We start from the raw sequence: 20,854 nt of genomic DNA, 5'->3' as shown, positions 1-20,854 counted from the left end.
TATCTTTCGTTCAAAAGAGATCTCGAAGGCTAAAGAACTATACAAAGTTGGAAGACCTCAAGAAAATTGTCACGGATTCAGCAGAGATCTTTGAGGACAACTTGAATGACAAATTTTACCCCAACAGGCCACATGACGACGTCTATCTTTACAATTTCGTACAAAATTAAGAAAGACGTCGAGACAAGTACCGCAAGAGATCAAAATCATTGCTTGTCAATCACAAACTATTCGATTCTAGCAAAGAAGATCAGAAAAAAGACTATTTCTATTCCTTGCTCCTGCTTTTTGTGCCATTCATAGATGTAAGTCAACTAATGAATGAGGATAAAATTGCTGAGAATCGTTTAGCAACATGTTACATAAGAACAGTGACTTGAATTTCCATCATTAAAAAACTGCAGCGCATTCTTCAAGCACAGATGAACGTGAAAAAATTGATGAGGCTAGGAAAACTGAAGAAGCGGTGAACAGTGCTCTTGAAGACCTTGGTGAAAGACGCAAACCATAGGTGAAGGGGTAGCAGGTATGGATGATGAGCAAGACTTGCAGCTTAATTGCGTAAACCAACTGAACTTGATAGACCGTCTTTCAATGTTGAATAGTGATCAAGCAACAGTCTTCAACCACGTGTCAAACCACCTGCTGCACTAGAAGCAACACGAGGAAGGACTATGTGACATGTTTGTCCGTCAGTAGGGGCAACGGGAAAGTCTTTCCTAATTGAAGCCATTAGAGATCACGTTGGCACTGTTTGGAAGGAAAGAAAAATTCAGTCATTTGTTGTGTTGCAGCAACAACTGCCTTCAATGTTGGTGGAGTGACGGTTCATCGCTTGTTTCAATTGCCAATCGAACATGAAGTACAGACAACTGGCTACGGGAGACTACCAAAAGACTCAAAAGATAATGCGAAGAGAAACTGTGCAATCTGAAACTGATCGTCATTGATGACGTTTCCATGTTGTCCAGTCTCAAAATCGCCTACATTCATTTGAGCCTTGATGAGGTGTTTGGATTCGACAACTGGTTCGGTTCCACAAACATCCTCTTTCTCGGAGATCTTTCTGCAACTGCCTCCAGTTAATGAAGATTACGTGTTTGAGAAACTCAATAAAAGGGCCATCCTAAGTAAACTTGGATGTAAGCATTGACGACAGTCAACTTCTGGAAAGACAGTGTAGTTTATGATAAGATTACCATCAATCATCGTCAGAGAAATCCGACACAGAATTTATTGTTATTCTAGATGAAATTCTACGTGATTGTCTTACTAAAACACTAATAAAATTCTCAAGCGAAGAATAACCAACTGCCCAGTGATTGACACTACGCAGCTGCAGAAATCAAATTGTTTACCTGCTTTTTGTTTGTTTTCCACCAGAAAAGCTTGTGATAAATTTAACTTTGGATTGTTAAATTCGCTGCAGTCGCTTCGGGTTCAACTGCCTTGCAAAGATCAAGTAGATAAAACCAAGACCACACAAAAATGGAAAAAGGACTGTAACTTAACAGCTGGGTTAGAAGCTGTACTTTGTCTTGTTGTTGGAGCCAGATTTATGTTGCGCAGAAGCATCGACACGAGTAATGGTCTTAACGGTGCACTTGGAACGGTGAATGCCGTAGAAAGTAATGCTGTGACTGTTAACTTTGACAATGGCATGAGGGGCTACAAAATTTCAAAGAGAAAAAGCAGGTTTCTTGTTCTGGGAAAATTTTCATGTGTACAGACAACAATTTCCTTTCCTCGCTTAAGCTGCCACTATTCATAAGTGCCAAAGCCTCTCTCTTGATTGTGCAATTGTGGATATCTTACTACGTGTTCTGGGGGCGTTTCTTTATGTCCACAACCTAATCCGGTTGAGCTCACCCAAACTCCACAAACTAATCCAGCGAGAAAGTGGATTAGTTTGTGGAGATAGGCGTGGCCAAGTAGTACACGCGCGCGAAGATGAAGCGGAAACGCTTTGATTAAGCAAGCCTCAACAGCAGACGACGTAGAATCGTTTCCTTTAGGTGTAGGTCTCATTGTTTGGAGACCTAGCGGGCTTGATGGAATGGGGCCGCGTTTCTGCTACAATATTTGCAGACAACGTTCTTTCAAGGTCTGTTATGCAGCAGACGTCACAAGGTACTAGCTAAAGAGGATTTAGTCATTTGCCATCACCTGCTAACAGTACTCAAGCAGATGCTTCTGAGGCTCAATTGCAAGTGGTCAATTGCAAGAAAGTCAGCAAGATGAAGAGTCACTGCAATCATCCAACAGTGGTGGGTATCACTGGGGTCGTGCTGACACCTTAATGTTGTTAGACCCTTACCGTGATTACCAAAAAGAGTTTCAGGACACCAAAACAAAGAAAGGCAGTGTGCGGAAAAAGATAGCCTCAGTATTACAGCGACATGGCTACAAGGTCGCAGGAACCCAATGCTCAACTAGGTGGAAAATTCTGAGGTCCTTGTATCGTAGAACGGTTGACCATAACTAAAAACAGGTTTGTTTCAGTTAAAAGACTTTAACATTATGATTTTAAGTAGTCTGGTTTCTTGTGGTTATTCACAGCAAACAGCAGGAGAGCTTGCGCATTTTACACTGAGCTACATGAGACCCTTGGTAGCAGACCAGAGTTTGACACTACTAATGTTGCCAGTAGCTACACATCGTCTTCTATATCAGCTGACATTGAGATTGTTGGAAGCCGCCATACAACCTGTAATGATACTGAGAGAGTGTATGACAAGGCAGCCATTGAATCTGATACAGAGCAAGACCTTCCTATTCCACCAAGAAAGAAGATGAAAGGAGAAACCACCAAGACGAAAGGATTCTCCAAACAGGATATTATCATCTTGCTGCAAACAATGGAAGAGCGAAAGGCAGAAGAAGAGAAAGAAAATTTTGCCTTTCTTAAGCAGATGCAGACTGAAAAGATGTCTCTACTGAAGGATCTGGTTGAAACCGTTCAAGATATGGCACACAAGCACTGAGTATGTAACTGATCTTTACTTGCTCAGTAATACACGAGTTGAGCCTATTATACTATAAGCATGTTGCAGATTAAGGTTTGTTAATTCTTCGTGACTGTATCCGATGTCTGAGTGTATTAGTTGCGTTTGTGGCACCAATTTGTTTTGTTCGTGTAACAAGAAGGAAAACAAAGTTGCAGCGTCATTATTAGATCTCTGAATACAACATAAACAACACAGCCTATGAACAACACTAATGTAGAAAAACTCTACACTGTTCCCACAGCTGTTCAGTTACAAGGTCTCGTTTCACTTTGCCTTCATTTCTCATACCAGCACTACTAATAGTAGTAGCTACATCATTGTAAGGATTACAGCTATCTTCGTCCATACCAATAGCATCATCATCCACGAGGTCATCAACATCCCCTTCAGACATAAGGCAGATGTTATGAAGCGTGCAAGCTGCTAATATGATATTTGGAAAATCTTCAACTCGGTCAATATCCATATACTTCAATTGACGAAAACGTCCCTTCAAAAGAGCAAATGTTCTTTCTATGACCATTCTAGTCGATGAATGTAAATAGTTGCAGTTTCTCTGTTTGGGAAGTTAAATGGCCGTTGTCTCAATAGGGTGTTAGTAGCCATGCTGACAATGGGTAAGCAGAATCTCCCAATATGAAACTTCCTCCAGGAAACATAGTATCTCTAGATTCACTGATTCGATCAAACAGGTCGGAATTTCTCAAAACTCGCGCAACATGTGTACTACCTGGGAAGCCTGCAAAACAGTCTGTGACACATCATCCGATGATCACAAGTTGCTTGAAGTACTACTGAATAGAAGTTTATTCTGTTGATGTATGACTCTTGGTTCAATGCTTTAATCGGTATGTGTGATCCGTCAATGGCACCCAATACCATTTGCAAGCCACGACGACTACAAAATCCTTCTGTTATAGAACAAACAGCTTCAACAGAGTAAGGCCACACAATGACTTTGGAAGTCCAATTCCTAACAATGGCAGTGATGACACGCCGAACAGTTCTGTACACTGTTGCGCCACATATCCCAAACCTGTCTGCTACACTTCTGATAGTCTCTTGTGTTGCTAACATCCATAATGTTACCAGTAGCTGTTTCTGAACGTCCAGAAGGTCTTCCCCTTTGCTGAAAGTTTTGAATTTCTCTGCAGTGCCCGAAAGCAGAGGTCAAAGTATCTGCAGTCTTCCTTGAAACACGAAAATGCCGTCTAAAGTCATCAGCATGATAACGCAGAACAACAGTTTCCGTAAACCCAGAGATGCGAACTGATTGTCGACGGTGTATCAATGCCTCCAAGAAGGGGACCCAAACCATCAAAGCTACCAGTAAGAGTCAGTAGCAACAAATTCGTGTCGTCAAACAACAAAACAAACACAAACGCTGCAAATGCAGCCATAGGCATGCAAAAAGGACAAGATTAATCCATTCGAACTACTAAGTCAATGCGCATGCTCACGTCTACTTGCATGTTTCTTTATTCCACACTAATCCAATTCCACTGGAATACTTCCAGTTAATCCAGTGAAGCTCAACTGGATTAGATGTGGAGATTAAAGAAATGCGCCCCTGCCGTATGTTGCGTTGTCACATGTAAAAACGGTTAGTGGAGTGCGTGTAACTTCTTTTGACTCGCACTCAGTTATTGCTGATATTGTTGTAGTGGTATTCTATATCTATTGTGTATACATTCCCAAACTGGTACATATCTATACTATATACCCTTACACCCTTCCTTCTTTACCCAAAAAAGGTCTCTTACTCTACGCTAGCAGAGCTTACAATCTGCTAAATATGCTGGCATTTTAGTTATTCTACAACTACTTCTCTGAGTCTGTTTAGGACTGGCTTGCTGCTGTTGTTTTCTTTCTTGACTTGATGTTCTTGTCATTGGCAAGTCTACTCCTGTCTTGCCTTTACCAGTCACTTGGCTCAACTTCTGCTGATTTTGACTATGTTCTGTTTCATTTGTCTCAGATGTTTTCTGTTTCTGATCAATTTGGTACCATTTATTGTCTCTATTTCATATGATCTTGGTTCTATTTGTTTTGTCACTGTTGCCTTTTGCCACTGTTTGCCATAACCAAAGGGTTCAATCATCACCCTAGCTTCTGGTTGCAACTCTCTCAAATCATTGGCTGTTTTATCATATATTTTTTGTTGTTTCATTTTGTTCCTTTGTATATTGGCCATGTCGTCCTAGATGTGTCTCTTGAGAAGATTTTCTGTTGTTGGCAAGAATCCCTTTGTTCGTCTGCTCATCATTCTTTGAGCTGGGCTCGATTCCATCCCTTCTGTGGGGGTATTATGATATTCAAGTAATGCTTCCCAGGGGTCTCTGCCACACTTCTCTGCTTTTCTCATAATAGTTAATACTATTTTCACAGCATTTTCCGCTTTCCCATTACTTTGTGATGTCCAGGACTAGACATGTTGTTTTGAAATTCCCATGCTTTGGCAAAGTCCTAAAATTCATTTGAATTGTATTGCAAATTGCTTTTTCATGGCCCTGATGACTGCTGTAGTGTTTGTTGTTGTAAGTTTTTCAACTTCAATGAAGAAACTGTAGTAGTCTACTGAGACTAAATAATGATGATCCTTCCTTTGAAACAAATCGCTGCCGACTTTTGACCAAGGTCGTGATGGAACTTCATGAGATATGAGAGTTTCTTTGTGCTGTTTTTGACTAGTCTCTGTGAGTGGTTCTTGTTGCAATGGCTTGGGGTCATCTATTACATGAATTCGATCATAGCGTACTTCCACTAACCCCATCTTCTGTACCAACTGTGCACCTAGTATGGAGTTCGCTGCTTCACTACAACAAACTCCACTCTGTGCTTCTGCTTTGTCTTCGGATTTCTCACATTCAATACATATTTTCCATGTGCTTTCATCTTAGTGCCATTGTACATGGTTAGAACTTTGTCTACAGGTTCTAGCTTTTTGCCTGGAGGCAGGTCACTTAGCCTCATCACATTATACGTAGCGTCTGTGTCCACTTGGAATTTGACTACCTTTGTATCAACCATCATAGTGGCTAGTATTCGTTTCTGATGTGCACTATCTCCTAGGCTATTCACTTCATCTGGCGTTAGTGTCAAGGAAAACATTTTGTCCTCATTGTCTGCATCATCATAGTCATCAAGGGTGGCATGCACAGTTTGTTTACGTTGCGGTTTTCCTTTACCTCTGCAGACTTTGGCGAAATGATTGGGTTTGTTACACACTGCACAATTCTTTCCATACGCAGGACATTTACCCCGTTCATGCACATATCCACAGTAATTGCATGCTTCTTTTAACATACCTTCGCCAAGACCTTGATACGTTGGGCGTGAATGCTTGCGTGACTTCTTTAGCGACTTTTCACCAGGTGGCTTGCTCTTGGTATGCTTGGATTGTTCCACTGCATCAACAACATCAGGTGTTCCCCCGGTCATGACTCTCATGTGTGTGGTTGTTGCTTCAAATGCACGGCACATATCCACACAAATTGCTAATGCCAAGTCTCTCACCTGCAATAGTTGCTTCCTTAGTCCGTTTTCGCGCACACCAAATACTAATTGGTCTCGCACTCGCTCATCTAGTGATGCTCCAAACTGACTCGTTTGTGCCAAGGCGCGCAGGACCGTTATGTACTGCTCAGCCGTTTCCCCAGTTTGTTGCAGTCTACTCTGAAACTGAAATCTCTCATAGATGATGTTTGTCTTGCCTACGTAATGGACTTCCATCAATCGTAGCACTTTCCCCATGTTCATCTTGTGGTGTTCAGACTCAAATGGTAGTGCATTGTAGATTTCTAGCGCTTCCGACCCAATGCAAGTTATAAACGTTGCAACTCTGTAGTCATGCGCTTGTTTATTTAGTCTAGAGACTACCTCATACGAGTTCCAGACCTGTTTCAATTTCTTCCAATTCTGTCCCAGGTCTCCTGTAACTCTCAGCTTGGGCGGCATCGGGACAGGTCCTTGCAGCAATACCGTTGATGACGTTGCGGCAATTTGCGCTGCTGCTCCTGCTTCCATGCTGTCATCCAGAGCGACTCTCTCCGGTTCTACCATTGCGTTGCTTGTTCCTTTTCGAATTCGCGCTTATTCCTAGGCGAGCTCACATTTCCGTAGCTGGGACGTCGAGTCCACTGCCTGACACCATGTATAGTGGTATTCTATATCTATTGTGTATACATTCCCACACTGGTACATATCTATACTATATACCCTTACAATTATATATAGTTTGCAAGAATTTCATCGATTGCGACATACATACAAAACCAGATTTGCCATTCTAGTCTCTGCCTGCCGTAACAAGAAGGAAGCGAAAGCTTACAAAAAATCTACTAAACCAAAAACAAACGAGAAAATCGAAAGTTTGTCTGGCTGTTATCTCTGCAAAAAGACGGCTCGTGGATTCGCTTGAGCTCTCTAGAGCTGCTGAAGATCAACAATCTGGCACAAACATACTTACACTCTCTTTGACAAATACGACGCATAGCAATAATGTTACGGAACCAGATGTCGATATTATTTGTTAAAGGGACGTGTTCTCACATTTAGTTGCAGTTTTGCCGCAGTCTTCAAGTCATCTCGAGGAGTTCGAGCCTGCACATTTTCTTACAGTCCCGTGACAATGGCATGCTAAACCCGGAGCCGTACAGTACGTACAGCTAGTCCACTAGACGTGACTTACAACTGTATTGTGACATCATAAACTATTGAGTCTGTGATTGGCTTAAAACAACGTCATTACCGGTCGCTCATACCATCACGCACATCTCAACAACACACTTACAGTAGTACACATAGGAAGCTAGGATCTCGACAAGCTTTGCACTATTTACGATGTACACTTACATACACGTACATCTATGTAAAGAGAAGTGTGTAATCTGTAAAAAGTTTGAAATGTGGAATCTTCCGTAAATATTCATTTCATCGTGGGAACTTCGTCATCGAAAATCTTTATGATACGCCCATGTTCTACATTAGTAAGTGGTGTGTTACTGCATGCTTGGCAGTCTGGATATAGCGACAACGGCTCTGCAACGTATAGATCACACTTTTTAAATCAACAGTGAAGGCTTGCTGTGATTCAATTTCTAATAAAGATGCGGCAAACGTCTAGAACCTGTTGAGACACTGCTCGGAGTTCTTTAGTTTGCTGTGTTAAATTCATGGGTCTAAACAAGAAGGACCCATGCATGCAGACGTACAAACTATTAGCAGCAGCCAACAGCAACAACAACACCACACTACAACAACTAGCACTGTTACAACGAGCTATTCTAGTCCCGTTTCAGTCGAGTCTGCACAGAATCAGCTGTCACTGCCGATCCCTACCCCCTGCGCACATCGTCTTCTCTCTCTGCTTTTGCATCGTTTTTGTCTCCTTCCTCGTTATTATCGTTGACATCTTGGTATTCTTTTGACTGGCCGACGTAGCCGATAGCTGGATCGCCGTCTTTCTGTATCTCATCTTCTTCCTCTATTTGCTTTTGCAGCAGCCTTCTTTGCTCGGCTCCTTCGGCTCCGTCACCTGGTTTGAACAGCCACGGCATAGTCACGGCCACAGCCATGTCAAAATCCGCTTTAGAGATTACGCCATCACCTATAAGGTAAAATGTGCAACAACGGAACGATAAAATATCGTAAACTTGATAAATTCTTACATCCAGCTATTTTCTTCATTATCATGCCAAAACTATTTACAGTCATTGTTCCATTGTGCACATTGTTCACTTGATCGCTGAACTCTATCCCGTCGATCTCTCCATTGTTGTTTGTATCGTAAAGCTCAAAATTTCCTGGCAGTTGACTATCGAGCACTTGTCGCTGGCGTCTTTGCTTTTGTAGGCAGTAGCGATTTTTTGCAGCCATATTTCTCAGTTCTACTGCGTTCAGATATTTATCTCCTGTGTAGAGACAGACATCATTTACTGTAGTATAGTCATTATTGGAAAATATAAACTGACCGTTCTTATCTCCATCTTCAAAAGCTCTTCTAGATGTATCGTTACTTTCATCGAGTGTCAATGCTACAACAAACTCGCGATGGCTGACTCGGCCGTCTTCGTCACAGTCCATTTCACTCAATTTCGTTGGTACACATTCAATGATGCCATCATCTGTCACGCTCCGCTTTTGAAGTATTATCGTCATTGTAACGCAGCGGTATTCATAAACGCAGATGAAGGACGGATATAAATAGCAGACATATTCATACCTCCAAACACAATAGGTTATTGTGATAGGAGAAGAGGTACTGCGTCGCATCCAGCCGTCTGCATTGTAGAAGCAAGAAGCCGCAACGAGAAAGACAGAAAGCAAGGCAAACAATTTTGCAGCCATAACAAATAATCAATGCTGTCGTATACACGGGCCAACTTTCTGTCGAGTGAACTGAGCTGTGCAGACGATACTGAAACATTTATACAATCGCATTCACGCGGAAATTTCCTGAAAGGCGAATTATAAAGATGGACGCAAATAGATTTTAAGAATGTCTGCATGTGCGGTGTGGTAAGTTATTCTTGGCGTATACAAACACAGTGCATCTATAAGTACAGTCAAGCAAATTGCATGAATCACAACAAATTGCTCGGCTTTATAAGTCTTTGTATGGACATGTGGTTGAAACATGCACTCGAGTCTGTTTCGAATCGAAATTGTTACTGCTCGGTTCCACTGGTACTCTATTTAACTCTTCTTACACTTACAAATATATTAATCAAAAACAGCAAGGTTGTTTCCAATGTGCTGCAATCAGCACACCGCTGACGCTTGTAGCAATTCTGTGTTGTAACGTAAACGAGAAGACCTCTAATCGACCTGCTCTAGTAATGATTCTTTGACTAATGCAATTGCCGCGCGGAGTAACACGCTGCAAACCCCATCGAAACTAAAATTTTTAGTTTAATCCGGATTCGTGAGGTCGACGCCAGCCTATTTGGTTCTCGCACTTATACTTACTTCCGCAACCGAATAGATGCTACGAGCTGTAACCATACTTGGTTTCGCGACCACTAGGTTGCCGAAACGCGCTTCTTTTCATTCCATGATTAATGGAAATTATGTGAGACTTCTGCCAAAGAGATGAGGACTATACAGACATGCTCTCGCCAAGTGTCAGCTGTGGAATTTCGGTGACTTGCAGTGCCGTTTGGCATACGAAAGCCACTAGAAGAAAGTTGTCTCTAAATGTAAAGCAAAGAAGTACGACTGGAAAGAGCGACAGCATACCGCATGAGGTCTAATTTCACACCACGTCCTGTGTTTTGACATGACATGTCACTTAGCACTTAATTTCTTTGCATTCATGTTACACTCTGAACATCTGACAGTACGATTTGTTTAACCTACGTGTACCTGTTCCCAGGCGTGGTCAGCTATTTAAAACGAGAAAACTCCCTGGTCCTCTGGGAAACGTCGAACTGAGTCATCGCACGCAGTCTTCTTTACAGAGTAAAAATGTCTTCTTTGCGGTGTCAGAAAGGTTTCCTCTGTTTACTTTCTTTTCTACCAAACGACCTCTTCTCTCGTGGTTGTCACTTTTAAATATTTATAAGCTTTTTGTATAAACGAACCATCTCTGTTTTGTCAAAAAAAGAATGTTATCAGCACACTGCTTTTGAAATTTATGACAATGGTACGTAAAACTACATTATCAATGATGGTTTCACCTATCTAGTTGGATTCAGTTCGTAAACTCGTCGAATCGGAGGCAGAGTACTTACAGTGAGGTGGCAGCGGTTGCAACCACGTCCTTCTGTGCTAGTCTCTCGTAACCAGTGCATCTCCCTTTCGACTACCGTACAGCGGGAGAGTTCGATACAGTTCTTTGTTGTTGTCTTGTTGCCGATTTACCAATAAACGGTGAAAGCTACGGTGAATTAGGTGGAGGTTTACAGTGGTCAGGTGTCCATCACCTTGGCTAATTACTGATAAAATCTTGTCGTATTCTAGAGCTCTTCTTGCATTTCTTGTTTCCGGTCCAATTCTCCTTAGGAACGTCAAATTTGAGCAAACTGCCTCAGCTAACGTTTTGGCAAAAGGAAGCGCAAACATAGCGTATAAGATCGTGTCGTTCTCATTCCTACGGGGAGAGTCTGGATAGACGACCGGATGAAATGAAACCGACAGGATCTCGTAATATACGCACGGCTTCCTCTTGACAGGAAAACAAGACATGCATGACGAGCTCTAGAATAACACAGGTTTCCTACCAGTAATTAGCTAAAACACTTGACTACTCGGTGATGCGCCAACAGGACAACGTCAAAGGAATTGCAACAAACTTTCCCCGGGGTACGGAAGTCGAAAGGAAGACTGGCTACGTACGTGAGACTATAGCTTAGAAGGACGTCGATGCAACCGCCGCCGCCGCCCCACTTTAAGTGTTCTGCGACGAGTTTAGGAACTGAATCCAGATATAGGTGAAGACCATCATTGATAATGGAGTCGTACGTCCACGCAGCCTACTCATACTATTCGTTTGGAAAAACAAAGAGATGCTTCGACTACGGAAAGTCTATAAATATTTATATGTGACCATCACGAGAACAGAAGCCGTTTCGTACAATAATAGAAGTAGGAATTAAGAAACCTTTTCGACACCGGAAAGAAAACGTTTTGTCTGGGAAGAAGACTGCGTGCGATGACTCGCCTGACTTTGTGAGGAGAACCATGCAGGAATGCAGGGAGTTTTCTCGTTCCTATTAGCCGAACGTACCTCGGACGAATGTTGTCTTGCTTGTCAAATACGTATACGTGCTGCGCTGCTCTTAGACATATATGCCAACAAAATTGTACCGTCCGATGTCTATAGCTATAGATTGCCACATGAATGCAAAAAATTAACTAAGTGACATGTCATACCAATAAACAGGACGTGGTGTGCAATTAGACCCTACTCGGTCTGCTGTCGCTCTTTCTAGTCGTATACTTCTTTGCTTCATGCCAAACAACATCGCAAGCCACCGAAATTTCACAACGGACACCTTACGCTTGCATTTCGGTAGTCCTCATCTCTTCGGCACTGCAAATTATTGCCATTGAACGTGGAATCAGAAGAAGTTCGTTTCGGCAACCTAGTGGTCGCGAAACCACGTATATACAGCTCATCACATGCATCCATTTGGTTGCGGAACCAAGTATATAAGTGTGGAAACCAAATAGGCGTCGACCTTACAAAGCCGGATAACTAAAATTTGGGGTTAGCAAAGTGTTGCTCATGCAGCGCTGCAATTGTAATTTAGTCAAAGAATCATTCTGGTAGCAGGTCGATTAGACATACGCGCGTCTTCTCATATATTTCGTAGCTGCTACAAGCGCTCGTGTGTGCTGACTGCGGTAGATTGCAGACAACATTGCTGTTTTGGATTTATAAATTTGTGATTGCAACAAGCGTTAAACTAAACTGCCAGTAGAACCGAATAGCATTGGGAATGCTAGCCAATTTTCAAACTCGACCCAGCTAGACCGCTTGATCGCATTCAAGTTTCTAGTACCGTGGAAAATGTATAACAATGCATTACAAACAGTCTATATAGCTTGGATACGGATAGCATCTAACGTTGACTATATTTCAACTCAATAGTAAATGCCAATTTTGTGCATTTTCCTTTTATGTACCAATTATTGGTATACTTTTAAAAGTTTTAAATCTACTTCGTTGAGGTAACTATAATTTTTAAACAGTTGTTATATTTCTATTTTTATGACGGTGACACTAATAAAGTAGATATTTATACTACACAAACACATTTCTTGGATATTTATACTTACACAACATTAACTTTTGTACGCAATAAGCAAGATCAGTTGGTATATTCAACAGAGTGATATTACTAAGAGATGCCGTTTAATCATCAGAACAAGATGCTAAGACTCAATTGTATGTTTAAACCACACGTTGTCCAATAACATAAGCTTTATAAAATAACAATATTTGACAAAAAATTGCTGGAGCTATAAATATGTTATCACGATATATGCAGGCTATAATTATGAAAGATCAAAGAAATTGGCCTTGCACTTACGCCGCTGTACAATTATTTTAGCTCTACTTGAGTGTTCGTTTTGCATTAAGACTCTCGCAATTAAGTGATGAGTTTTAGTGACAACTTTGCAGCAAATACAGACTGAGATCGAGACGTTTGTGAGGTTCTCAGAAGTCGTATGTGTAGCAGTAGCGCTTACATACGTGTTAGTATGTTGTTGCAAGGCGCATGCTCTGTTCTGTGGTGTATTGGATAAACCACGTGTAGTAAACTGCATCCGTGTCTCGCTCTACAATCTCGAATAGTACACGGTGACAGGACAGGGATTCGGTCCCCATGGCTACCAAAACCATTCGATTTCTCCCTCCCGCAACAACGGGTGCGGTGGAGCAATAAGTTTGAGCGATATCGAGACTAGTCTCGCGTAGCCGTACCCCTTTCCGCCGAGCCCGGCGAAATGGGGTCTGGTGAACAGACTTTGATGTCGCTGTGTGCCGCGTAGCCAGAAATCGGCTATCTAAAGACCGGATTTAGTTTCTTAAAGAGTAACTGACATGAAAAAATCAAAAATTATTTTATTGCATTTTTCGTTTGTTCTTAATGTTTTTATGTCCCCAAAATTAAAAGTTTAATTTTTGAAGCTACATTATTGAAGATATCGAGGCGTAAGCGTACCCACCGTGACGTCACAAGAGGAACGGAAGTGGCTAGCTGGCAATAGAAAATGTCTGACGAGATAGAACACCTCTGGTTGCCTGCTGGCTGCAGTAATGTGCTCAGAAAGAAGACATGGCTTTGATTCGCTTCTCCAGTAATACCAAGATGTCAAAGAAATGAGCAGCGCGAGGAAACAGGCGAAAAATCGGTGAGATGGGCCAACGGCACGTTCAGACCCGTATAGTGCGTATTCTCAGCCGGAATGTTTCGAAACGGAGGATAACGTTAGTCAGTCACTTACTGTGAGGCTTTGGGCTATTACCCAAAATAAATGGAGACTGAAGCCTGAACCATCAAGCTGCGCTGGTGATTTGTGTACTAGGAAGCCATTGAGAGGATTGCAAAGTGACAATGTGAGGAAGTCAACAGATACAGAAGGGGAGAGAAGGCTGAAAGAAAGCGTGAGAAATGAAGGGTGAGTCATGTAGAAATCATCAACTCACAAGACTCCGTGTGCTGGAAGTGGGTCGGAGAGAACATGAGTTGTACTGTCATCCATGCTCACTAATTAATTGAATCATAAATTGATACCAGTAATCTAGATCTAACTGGCTTCTTCTCACCTTTTTCATTTTAAACAAACGAACATTTGAGAATTAGTCAATTAACCATGGTCAGAGCAAACGAGATTATGAAATCTCTCTTAATTAATTAAACCGACTCTAATTTATGAGGATGTTGGAAACTGCTGTAAAAGGATGGGTGGGAGGATTGTTGATAATTGATTGCAATCTCCAGAAGTTTCATCAACTCTCACAACCTACAAACAAAAATAACACCATTCACTGGTAGTTCCAGTGACAATTATGTTTCACATGAAAAATTATTGATGGCTTTCTTTTACTTGAGATACTCTATAATGTCTCATAGTGCCTTCTGACATTTAAATTGTGACCTCGTAGAATTTCCATTTTATACAAAGCAGCCAACAACAATCTGTAAGAGCAACATTACTTTTATAAATAACTTGATATTGTATTGCATGTTTGCTAGCATTTTTAAATAACAAAGCTACTGTGTGAAGTACAACAAAAAATAAAAAGAGCCATTTTGCCAAGGCATTGTAAGTACACAGACAGTAATTCTAAATAACCAGAAACACACCACCACTAACAACAACAATAACAACAACAACAATTGGCATTGCAACCAACAGTAAGGAATAAAAAAACGTACACTCATATACCTGCGAATGCTTCGTACTGGAGTCCAGGACTAACAGCAGGACACTGATCAGATTCTTCAGCATTGTCGACGTAATCCACATCAACATCAAGAGAAGCTCATCTCTTCGGTTCAAACTTACTTTCACGCTCTAGCAGTAAGTAGAAAATAGTCACAAGCAACTCTATCGATCGTAGAATTTTATAGGACTTACGCTCCATTTCTTATTCTTTCTTTCAGCCTTTTCTTCTCTTCTATATTTGTTGACTTTCTCACATTGTCACGTTGCAATGGCTTCGTCTAGTATAAATCGCCAGCGCAGCTTGCTGCTTCAGACTTCAGTCTCCTTTTACCTTGGGGTAAAGCCCAAAGCCTCCTACTAACGTAATCCTCCGTTTCGAAACATTCCGGCTGAGAATACGCACTAGACGGGTCTGAACGTGTGGTTGGCCCATCCCACCGATTTCTCGCTTGTTTCACTCGCGTTGCCCATTACTTTCACATCTTGGCATTGTTGGAGAAGTGAATCAAAGCCACACTTCCTTTCTGAGCGCATTGCTGCAGCCAGCAGACAACCAGACGTCTAGTTTCTCGTAGGACTTTACTATTGCCAGCATGCGCTCTAGCCACTTCCGTTTCTCTTGTGATGTCACGCGGGTATACGCCTACTAAACACCCGGAAGCAACTTTGCGCCTCAATATCTTCACGAATATAGCTTCAAAAATTAAACTTTTAATTCTTGGGCATACGAACGTTAAGAACTAACGAAAAGTGCAATAAAATAATTTTTGATTTTTTCATGTCAGTTACCCTTTAAACGCTTCACTAAAGACCAGACTGGTATGCAAGCAGTGCATCCTATCTCATTAGCTTCTCTTGTTCCGTAGAGAACTCGAAGATTACAGCTCCAGTCGTTGCTGTTTGTAAAATTTGCATGTCTACAGCAACAATTAAATGCGGCCGCGGGAACGTTGACGTCGGCAGGCTCGACGTCCTCTAGACGTCTAGTGTTGTGCGCTTGTGTCACAACGGCGACTGAATGCAAACGCACTGACTGGATGCGAACGTACTCGAAGCTGTTTTGACGTTTAAAGCCGCGGACAGTCCAGAGTGAGCGATATCTGGTACTGGAATTGAAGGGCTTGGAGCTGACGTTATCGAAACAAGACGAGTCGTCTTTCTGGGTTTGGGTAATCATCTCACGTGTTTTGTGCATTGCCTTACATCGAGTACGTTCGCATTCAGTCTCCGTTGCGACACAAGCACACAAACGCTAAGTACGACGTCGATCATGACAGATTGCGTAGAAGATGGAAGCCTAGCCTGTCAACGTTTCCGCGGCCGCGTTTATTAATTAATTGTAGCCGTAGACATGCAGATTTCACAACACAGCAACGACTCTAGCTGTAGTCTTAGAGTTGTGAGAGAAGCTAACGAGATAAAATTGCACTGCTTGCATACAAGTCTGGTCTTCAGTGAAGCGTATAAGAAACCAAATCCGGTCTTTAGATAGCCGACGCGGCACACAGCAACATCAAAGCCTGTTCACCAGACCTCATTTCGCCTGGAAAGATGACGCGGCAGAAAGGGGACTGGCTACGAGACTATATCGAGCCGTGACTGGACTGAGCAACAAGAGCGAAAAACTCAAGTGTCCACGTTGGTTTACGCAATGGGTGAACAAGCAGAAGACATCTTAACACCCCTAGCACTGACGGCCATGTAGAAGAGGTAAACATCAGACGGTGAAAGAGAATTTCGGGTCTCACTTTATCAAGAAACGCAATATAATATACGAAAGAGCCCGATTCAATCTGCGCCATCAAGAAGAAGGTGAGCCGGTAGAAGTTTTCGTAACATCATTGTCTGGACTTGCTGAGTATTGCCAGTTTGGGGCATTACATGACGACCTAATCCGGGACCGCATAGTCGTTGGCATACGGGATGCTCGCTTGTCTGAAAATTTGCAGTTGGACCACCAACTTACCCTCGAGAAAGCCGTAACGTCAGTGAGACAATCTGAACTGATAAAAGAACAGCAGAAAACACTGCGTAGCAAAGCTCTAATAGACGCCACGAGTGAACACGAGAGAGAGGTTGGAGCAGTAAACAAGACCAAACGAAAACAGCCTACGCAGTACACACGCACCACTCACACCAAGACAAATCCAGCTGAAGTGAAACGTGGATGTGGATCGAAGTAATCCTGTAGTGGATGCGAAAGCTCACCAGAACACTGTAGAGCCAACTGTCCAGCACGTGAAGCCAAATGCTCAAAGTGTCGTAAAGTAGGACATTATGCTACAGTTTGTCGTAGTGAAAGACAGTTACTGTAGAAGATGACTCAGATTCCGGACGGTTTTTCCTCGGAGTACTAAACGCACCGAACAGTCATCCATGGACAATTACACTTTTCATAGACATCCGTCCGTTGACGTACAAGATAGACACGAGGCGGACGTGACAGTAGTATCGACTTCATAGTTTGCTACACACAGCTAGAGGACTCTGGCCGGAGAAACTCGTCAAGAAGCTTGCACCAACATGCACCATTCCTCAGCTCAACTTCGGAGAATGTAAGTAACAATTTTGATACATGTATACGCGCTAAGAACTATAGAAACACATGCACGTGTTCATTTCTGTAGCGGGCATTCGGAAACACGTAATGTCATCGCTGACAGAGTTGGGAAGAGTCCAAAAAGACAAGAGCGTGCACCTTTCGGTAAGTTGATCCATCCGTACATGGTCATGCACGTCCCTTTGATGTGCCTTTTGATTTACTAGAAAGTGGACATGGTCGTCACTCCTGCAATCAACTCAGGGTCAGACTCTACTACTCTCTGTTCGCGTTCACTGTATATTTACAAAAATCGCAATAACTCCTGTGTACTTCGTCGGTAAGCGACGATCTTCGCATCAACCGATCACGTAATTAAGACGCAGCCAGGAGGATAACGTTTTTGCATATCAAAACCATTAGTCTATTGAAACGTTATGCTAGGATAAGATTATAGGTAAGTGGTCATAAAAGCAGATGCCACGTCAATTACCTCATTACGTTTAATTACTCTAGTTCAAAGCTTCGTCTGCGTTCAGCAACGCTTGCTCGTGTTCGTCTGGGCTTGGCTGGCCAATGTCTTCTTTTTCGTCTTGATAGGGAACATCACTATCGAATTCCGTCACTTCGTAGTCGTCAGCGTCGTCGTCTATCTCATTTGTGATGATGAATCTCTCCACGAGGTCTTCCTGCATCCCGTCTTTTTTCCAGAAATTTTCTTCTTCTTTTCTACGTGTTTGCAGTACGATCTCCACATCTCCGGAGTCACAGACTGAAACGCTGCAGATACCAGTTCTTCCAAGTCGGCCAGCTTGAAGGTTTGGTTGTGCTCTTTCAAGTACCGTTTGACTTTTGACCAAGCCAATTCAATCGGGTTTAGCTCACAGTGAGCAACAGGAGATCGAAGACCTACATGACCGAGTCGTCGTGCCAGATCATTCGTCTGAAACAGTTTCCTGTTGGGAGCGGCGTCTCTGATTCTTGCAAACAAGTCTGCCTTGGGATTTGTGTCTTCAAATGCAATGATTTTACTTGTTAGCCACTCTTTCATCACGGTCTTGGTGCTGGATTTGGTTGGGAGTTTATCTAGTGCTGCATTGTGATAAGGAGCGTTGTCTAAGACGACAACAGATCTTTCAGGAACGTTCTGTAGTAGCTTCTTCTCAAACCAATTCAAGAAATGTTCTCCATTAATCTCATCATGATAATCTCCACGGAACACAAGAGCGCAGTTTGGAGTCCATCCGTTCTTGGAGCCTGCATGAAGTATAATAAGACGTCTGCCTTTCCCAGAAGGTCTTTTCCATCCACCCTTTCCTTCTTCATCTAGCCACAAGCGTTCAGGGGCTATGGACGAATTTGCCCAAGTCTCATCGAGGTACACAATTGGACGGACTTCTTTTCGGTATTTGCGTATTTCTCTCAGATATTTGTGGCATTGTTGAATAATATCCCGCCTCTCATGAAAGAAAAGAATGTCATCCATTTTATGGAACTTAAACCCCATTTTCTTTAGCAACAAAAATGGGTTGTTCTACCACCAGGGAATATTTCATTGGCTCTGACTTTAGCAAGAAGCTTGTCTAATGTAGGATACTCCTTTTGCTCATACATTTTGTGAACAGTACGACGGATAGCACCTCTGTCAAAATCATCCACGGTGACTGCAAAGCGAGGTACTGTATATCTCTTTCCCTTCTTGGGACTACTAAAGCTCCCGCTTGTAGCCTTGGATCCTGAGTTAATTTTGGACAGCCGAGTTTTACTAATTCCAGTTGCCATTGAAGACGGTCAGTAACTTTTGTGAGGCTTAGTCTTTGTTTGGAGTTGCGTTCCATCTCCATAAACCGTCTGAACTTGTCAATGAGACACTTTTCTGCAGATGTAATACGTCTACCGTGGTGAGACATCAAAGAACACTATGAACACTTGAAGAAATGGGGTTTGCATGGGTAGTTTTATATCTAGACAGAGAGCGGGCGGGGTTCAGTGATTTAACTTCAGTGACCTGCAGGAACAAGTACTGAATATTGTGATGACGTGTAGAAACAAGACAGAAGACTCTATTTTGAGCCGTAAATTGTTGAACTTCTTTCTGTCTTGTTGTAATACAATACTACTGCACTGCGTGCAAAAACAAGCTATTGATGTCATAATCACTTAGGAGGTCACAGGCAATTAGTTAAACGTTTCTAAACAAACACAGGTGTTCATTACAAGTTCCAGATTCACAGTGAACGCGAACAGAGAGTAGTACTAATCGGGCAGAGAACAATGGAACATACCAGATGTGATAAGTCAAGATATAGACTTCACACGTATATCAGGTCGCCTATCAGTTCTTTACGCATTCGCTCGATCTACGCTGATGGCGCTACTGTTACTATATAGCTATAGTTTTCTGCTCTTCCTTTCTAACAAAGAAGGAACTCCATACAACTGCAACTACATACAAGAGGCAAGAAAATTGGACGAGCCTAGAGCGATGTCCACGGTGCAGTGATGATGTCAGAATGTCAGAGCTAACAAGACATCTAACCAACAACTGCAGGCAGCATCTCTACACCTGCACCATTTGTATATAGTACGCAGTATTTGATACCTCAGCCGCAGTATAGTGTGCCAAACAAGAGCACCAGAGTACGAAACCTTTTTCTAGCACGCTAACGTCACTGCACATATATTCCATAATATGTATACGCATAGGCCAATACCATTTTGGGTTTGTCAAGCTGGACCGGCGAATCCTAACATGCACGAAAAACTTAATTGCATGAACGGTGCAATGAATAGGCTAGTTCAGAATAATTCGTGTTTTGCAACCTTCTGATCAGTAAAGTGCTTTCTTTCTAGATTTCAGTAGTCATCTCGTGTCAGACATAAGCGGGAAGCTTTTATCTTCTATGTATGTCTACTTCAACTTTAAAGCGATGCTGTTTCTTTTTATCTAAATTAGGCTTTCTGATGCGATATTGCAGTAATCAACCAGTGGATGATACAGATACAGACACGGAGTTGCGAGAAATTGTATTGTCTAGAAATATTTCTACTGAAACTGATGAACGTCCACGTCTGCCGTCAACATCTAGATGCTCTCAACAGTGAACCACTCACTTCATTATCGGGACCATGCACCCAGATTCCGTACAAACCAAATTGAATTACATTGGAATAAAGTAAAGTTAAGCCAATAACGCAGGAACGGCTGTCACAGACATATAGTGCCGTTGTATTTTGACAAGTTCATGTAGAAGGAAAGAGCCTGAGACATGGCATGGTGATCGTTTGGATGTTTCCGATAGCGATATCGATGGTCTGTCTGTCTGCTTCTCAATCTCTCTGTTTATATGTTAATTTGGCTATTAATTCTGTAGCCCTCGAGTTGCTAACAATCTGGATTTGTGCT

General features: G+C 42.2%; 2 protein-coding genes and 1 long non-coding RNA gene across 3 annotated transcripts; all 3 read right to left on the bottom strand.

The window, feature by feature from the left end:
* Positions 1–8,150: 8,150 nt before the first annotated feature.
* LOC134186929 (uncharacterized) lies at positions 8,151–9,963 on the bottom strand. The gene is made up of 3 exons (XM_062655025.1): positions 8,981–9,963; positions 8,678–8,920; positions 8,151–8,616 (listed from the first exon to the last, which is right to left on the bottom strand). The coding sequence occupies exons 1-3, from the start codon at positions 9,354–9,356 to the stop codon at positions 8,345–8,347; spliced, it is 891 nt and encodes a 296-aa protein (XP_062511009.1). The 5' UTR covers positions 9,357–9,963; the 3' UTR covers positions 8,151–8,344.
* A 4,582-nt stretch (positions 9,964–14,545) lies between these two features.
* Positions 14,546–15,367, bottom strand: LOC134187421 (uncharacterized). The gene is made up of 3 exons (XR_009971103.1): positions 15,102–15,367; positions 14,910–15,038; positions 14,546–14,659 (listed from the first exon to the last, which is right to left on the bottom strand). It is a non-coding gene; the product is annotated as an uncharacterized LOC134187421 (long non-coding RNA).
* Positions 15,368–18,097: 2,730 nt separating this feature from the next.
* LOC134187137 (uncharacterized) lies at positions 18,098–18,955 on the bottom strand. Its single transcript, XM_062655256.1, has one exon. The coding sequence runs from the start codon at positions 18,953–18,955 to the stop codon at positions 18,098–18,100; it is 858 nt and encodes a 285-aa protein (XP_062511240.1).
* Between the last annotated feature and the right edge of the window lie 1,899 nt (positions 18,956–20,854).

The sequence above is a fragment of the Corticium candelabrum genome, chromosome 11, assembly GCF_963422355.1.
Source record: "Corticium candelabrum chromosome 11, ooCorCand1.1, whole genome shotgun sequence".
Lineage (NCBI taxonomy): Eukaryota > Metazoa > Porifera > Homoscleromorpha > Homosclerophorida > Plakinidae > Corticium > Corticium candelabrum.
The sequence above is the reverse complement of the archived record's forward strand: the minus strand, read 5'-3'. Positions and strand labels throughout refer to the sequence as shown.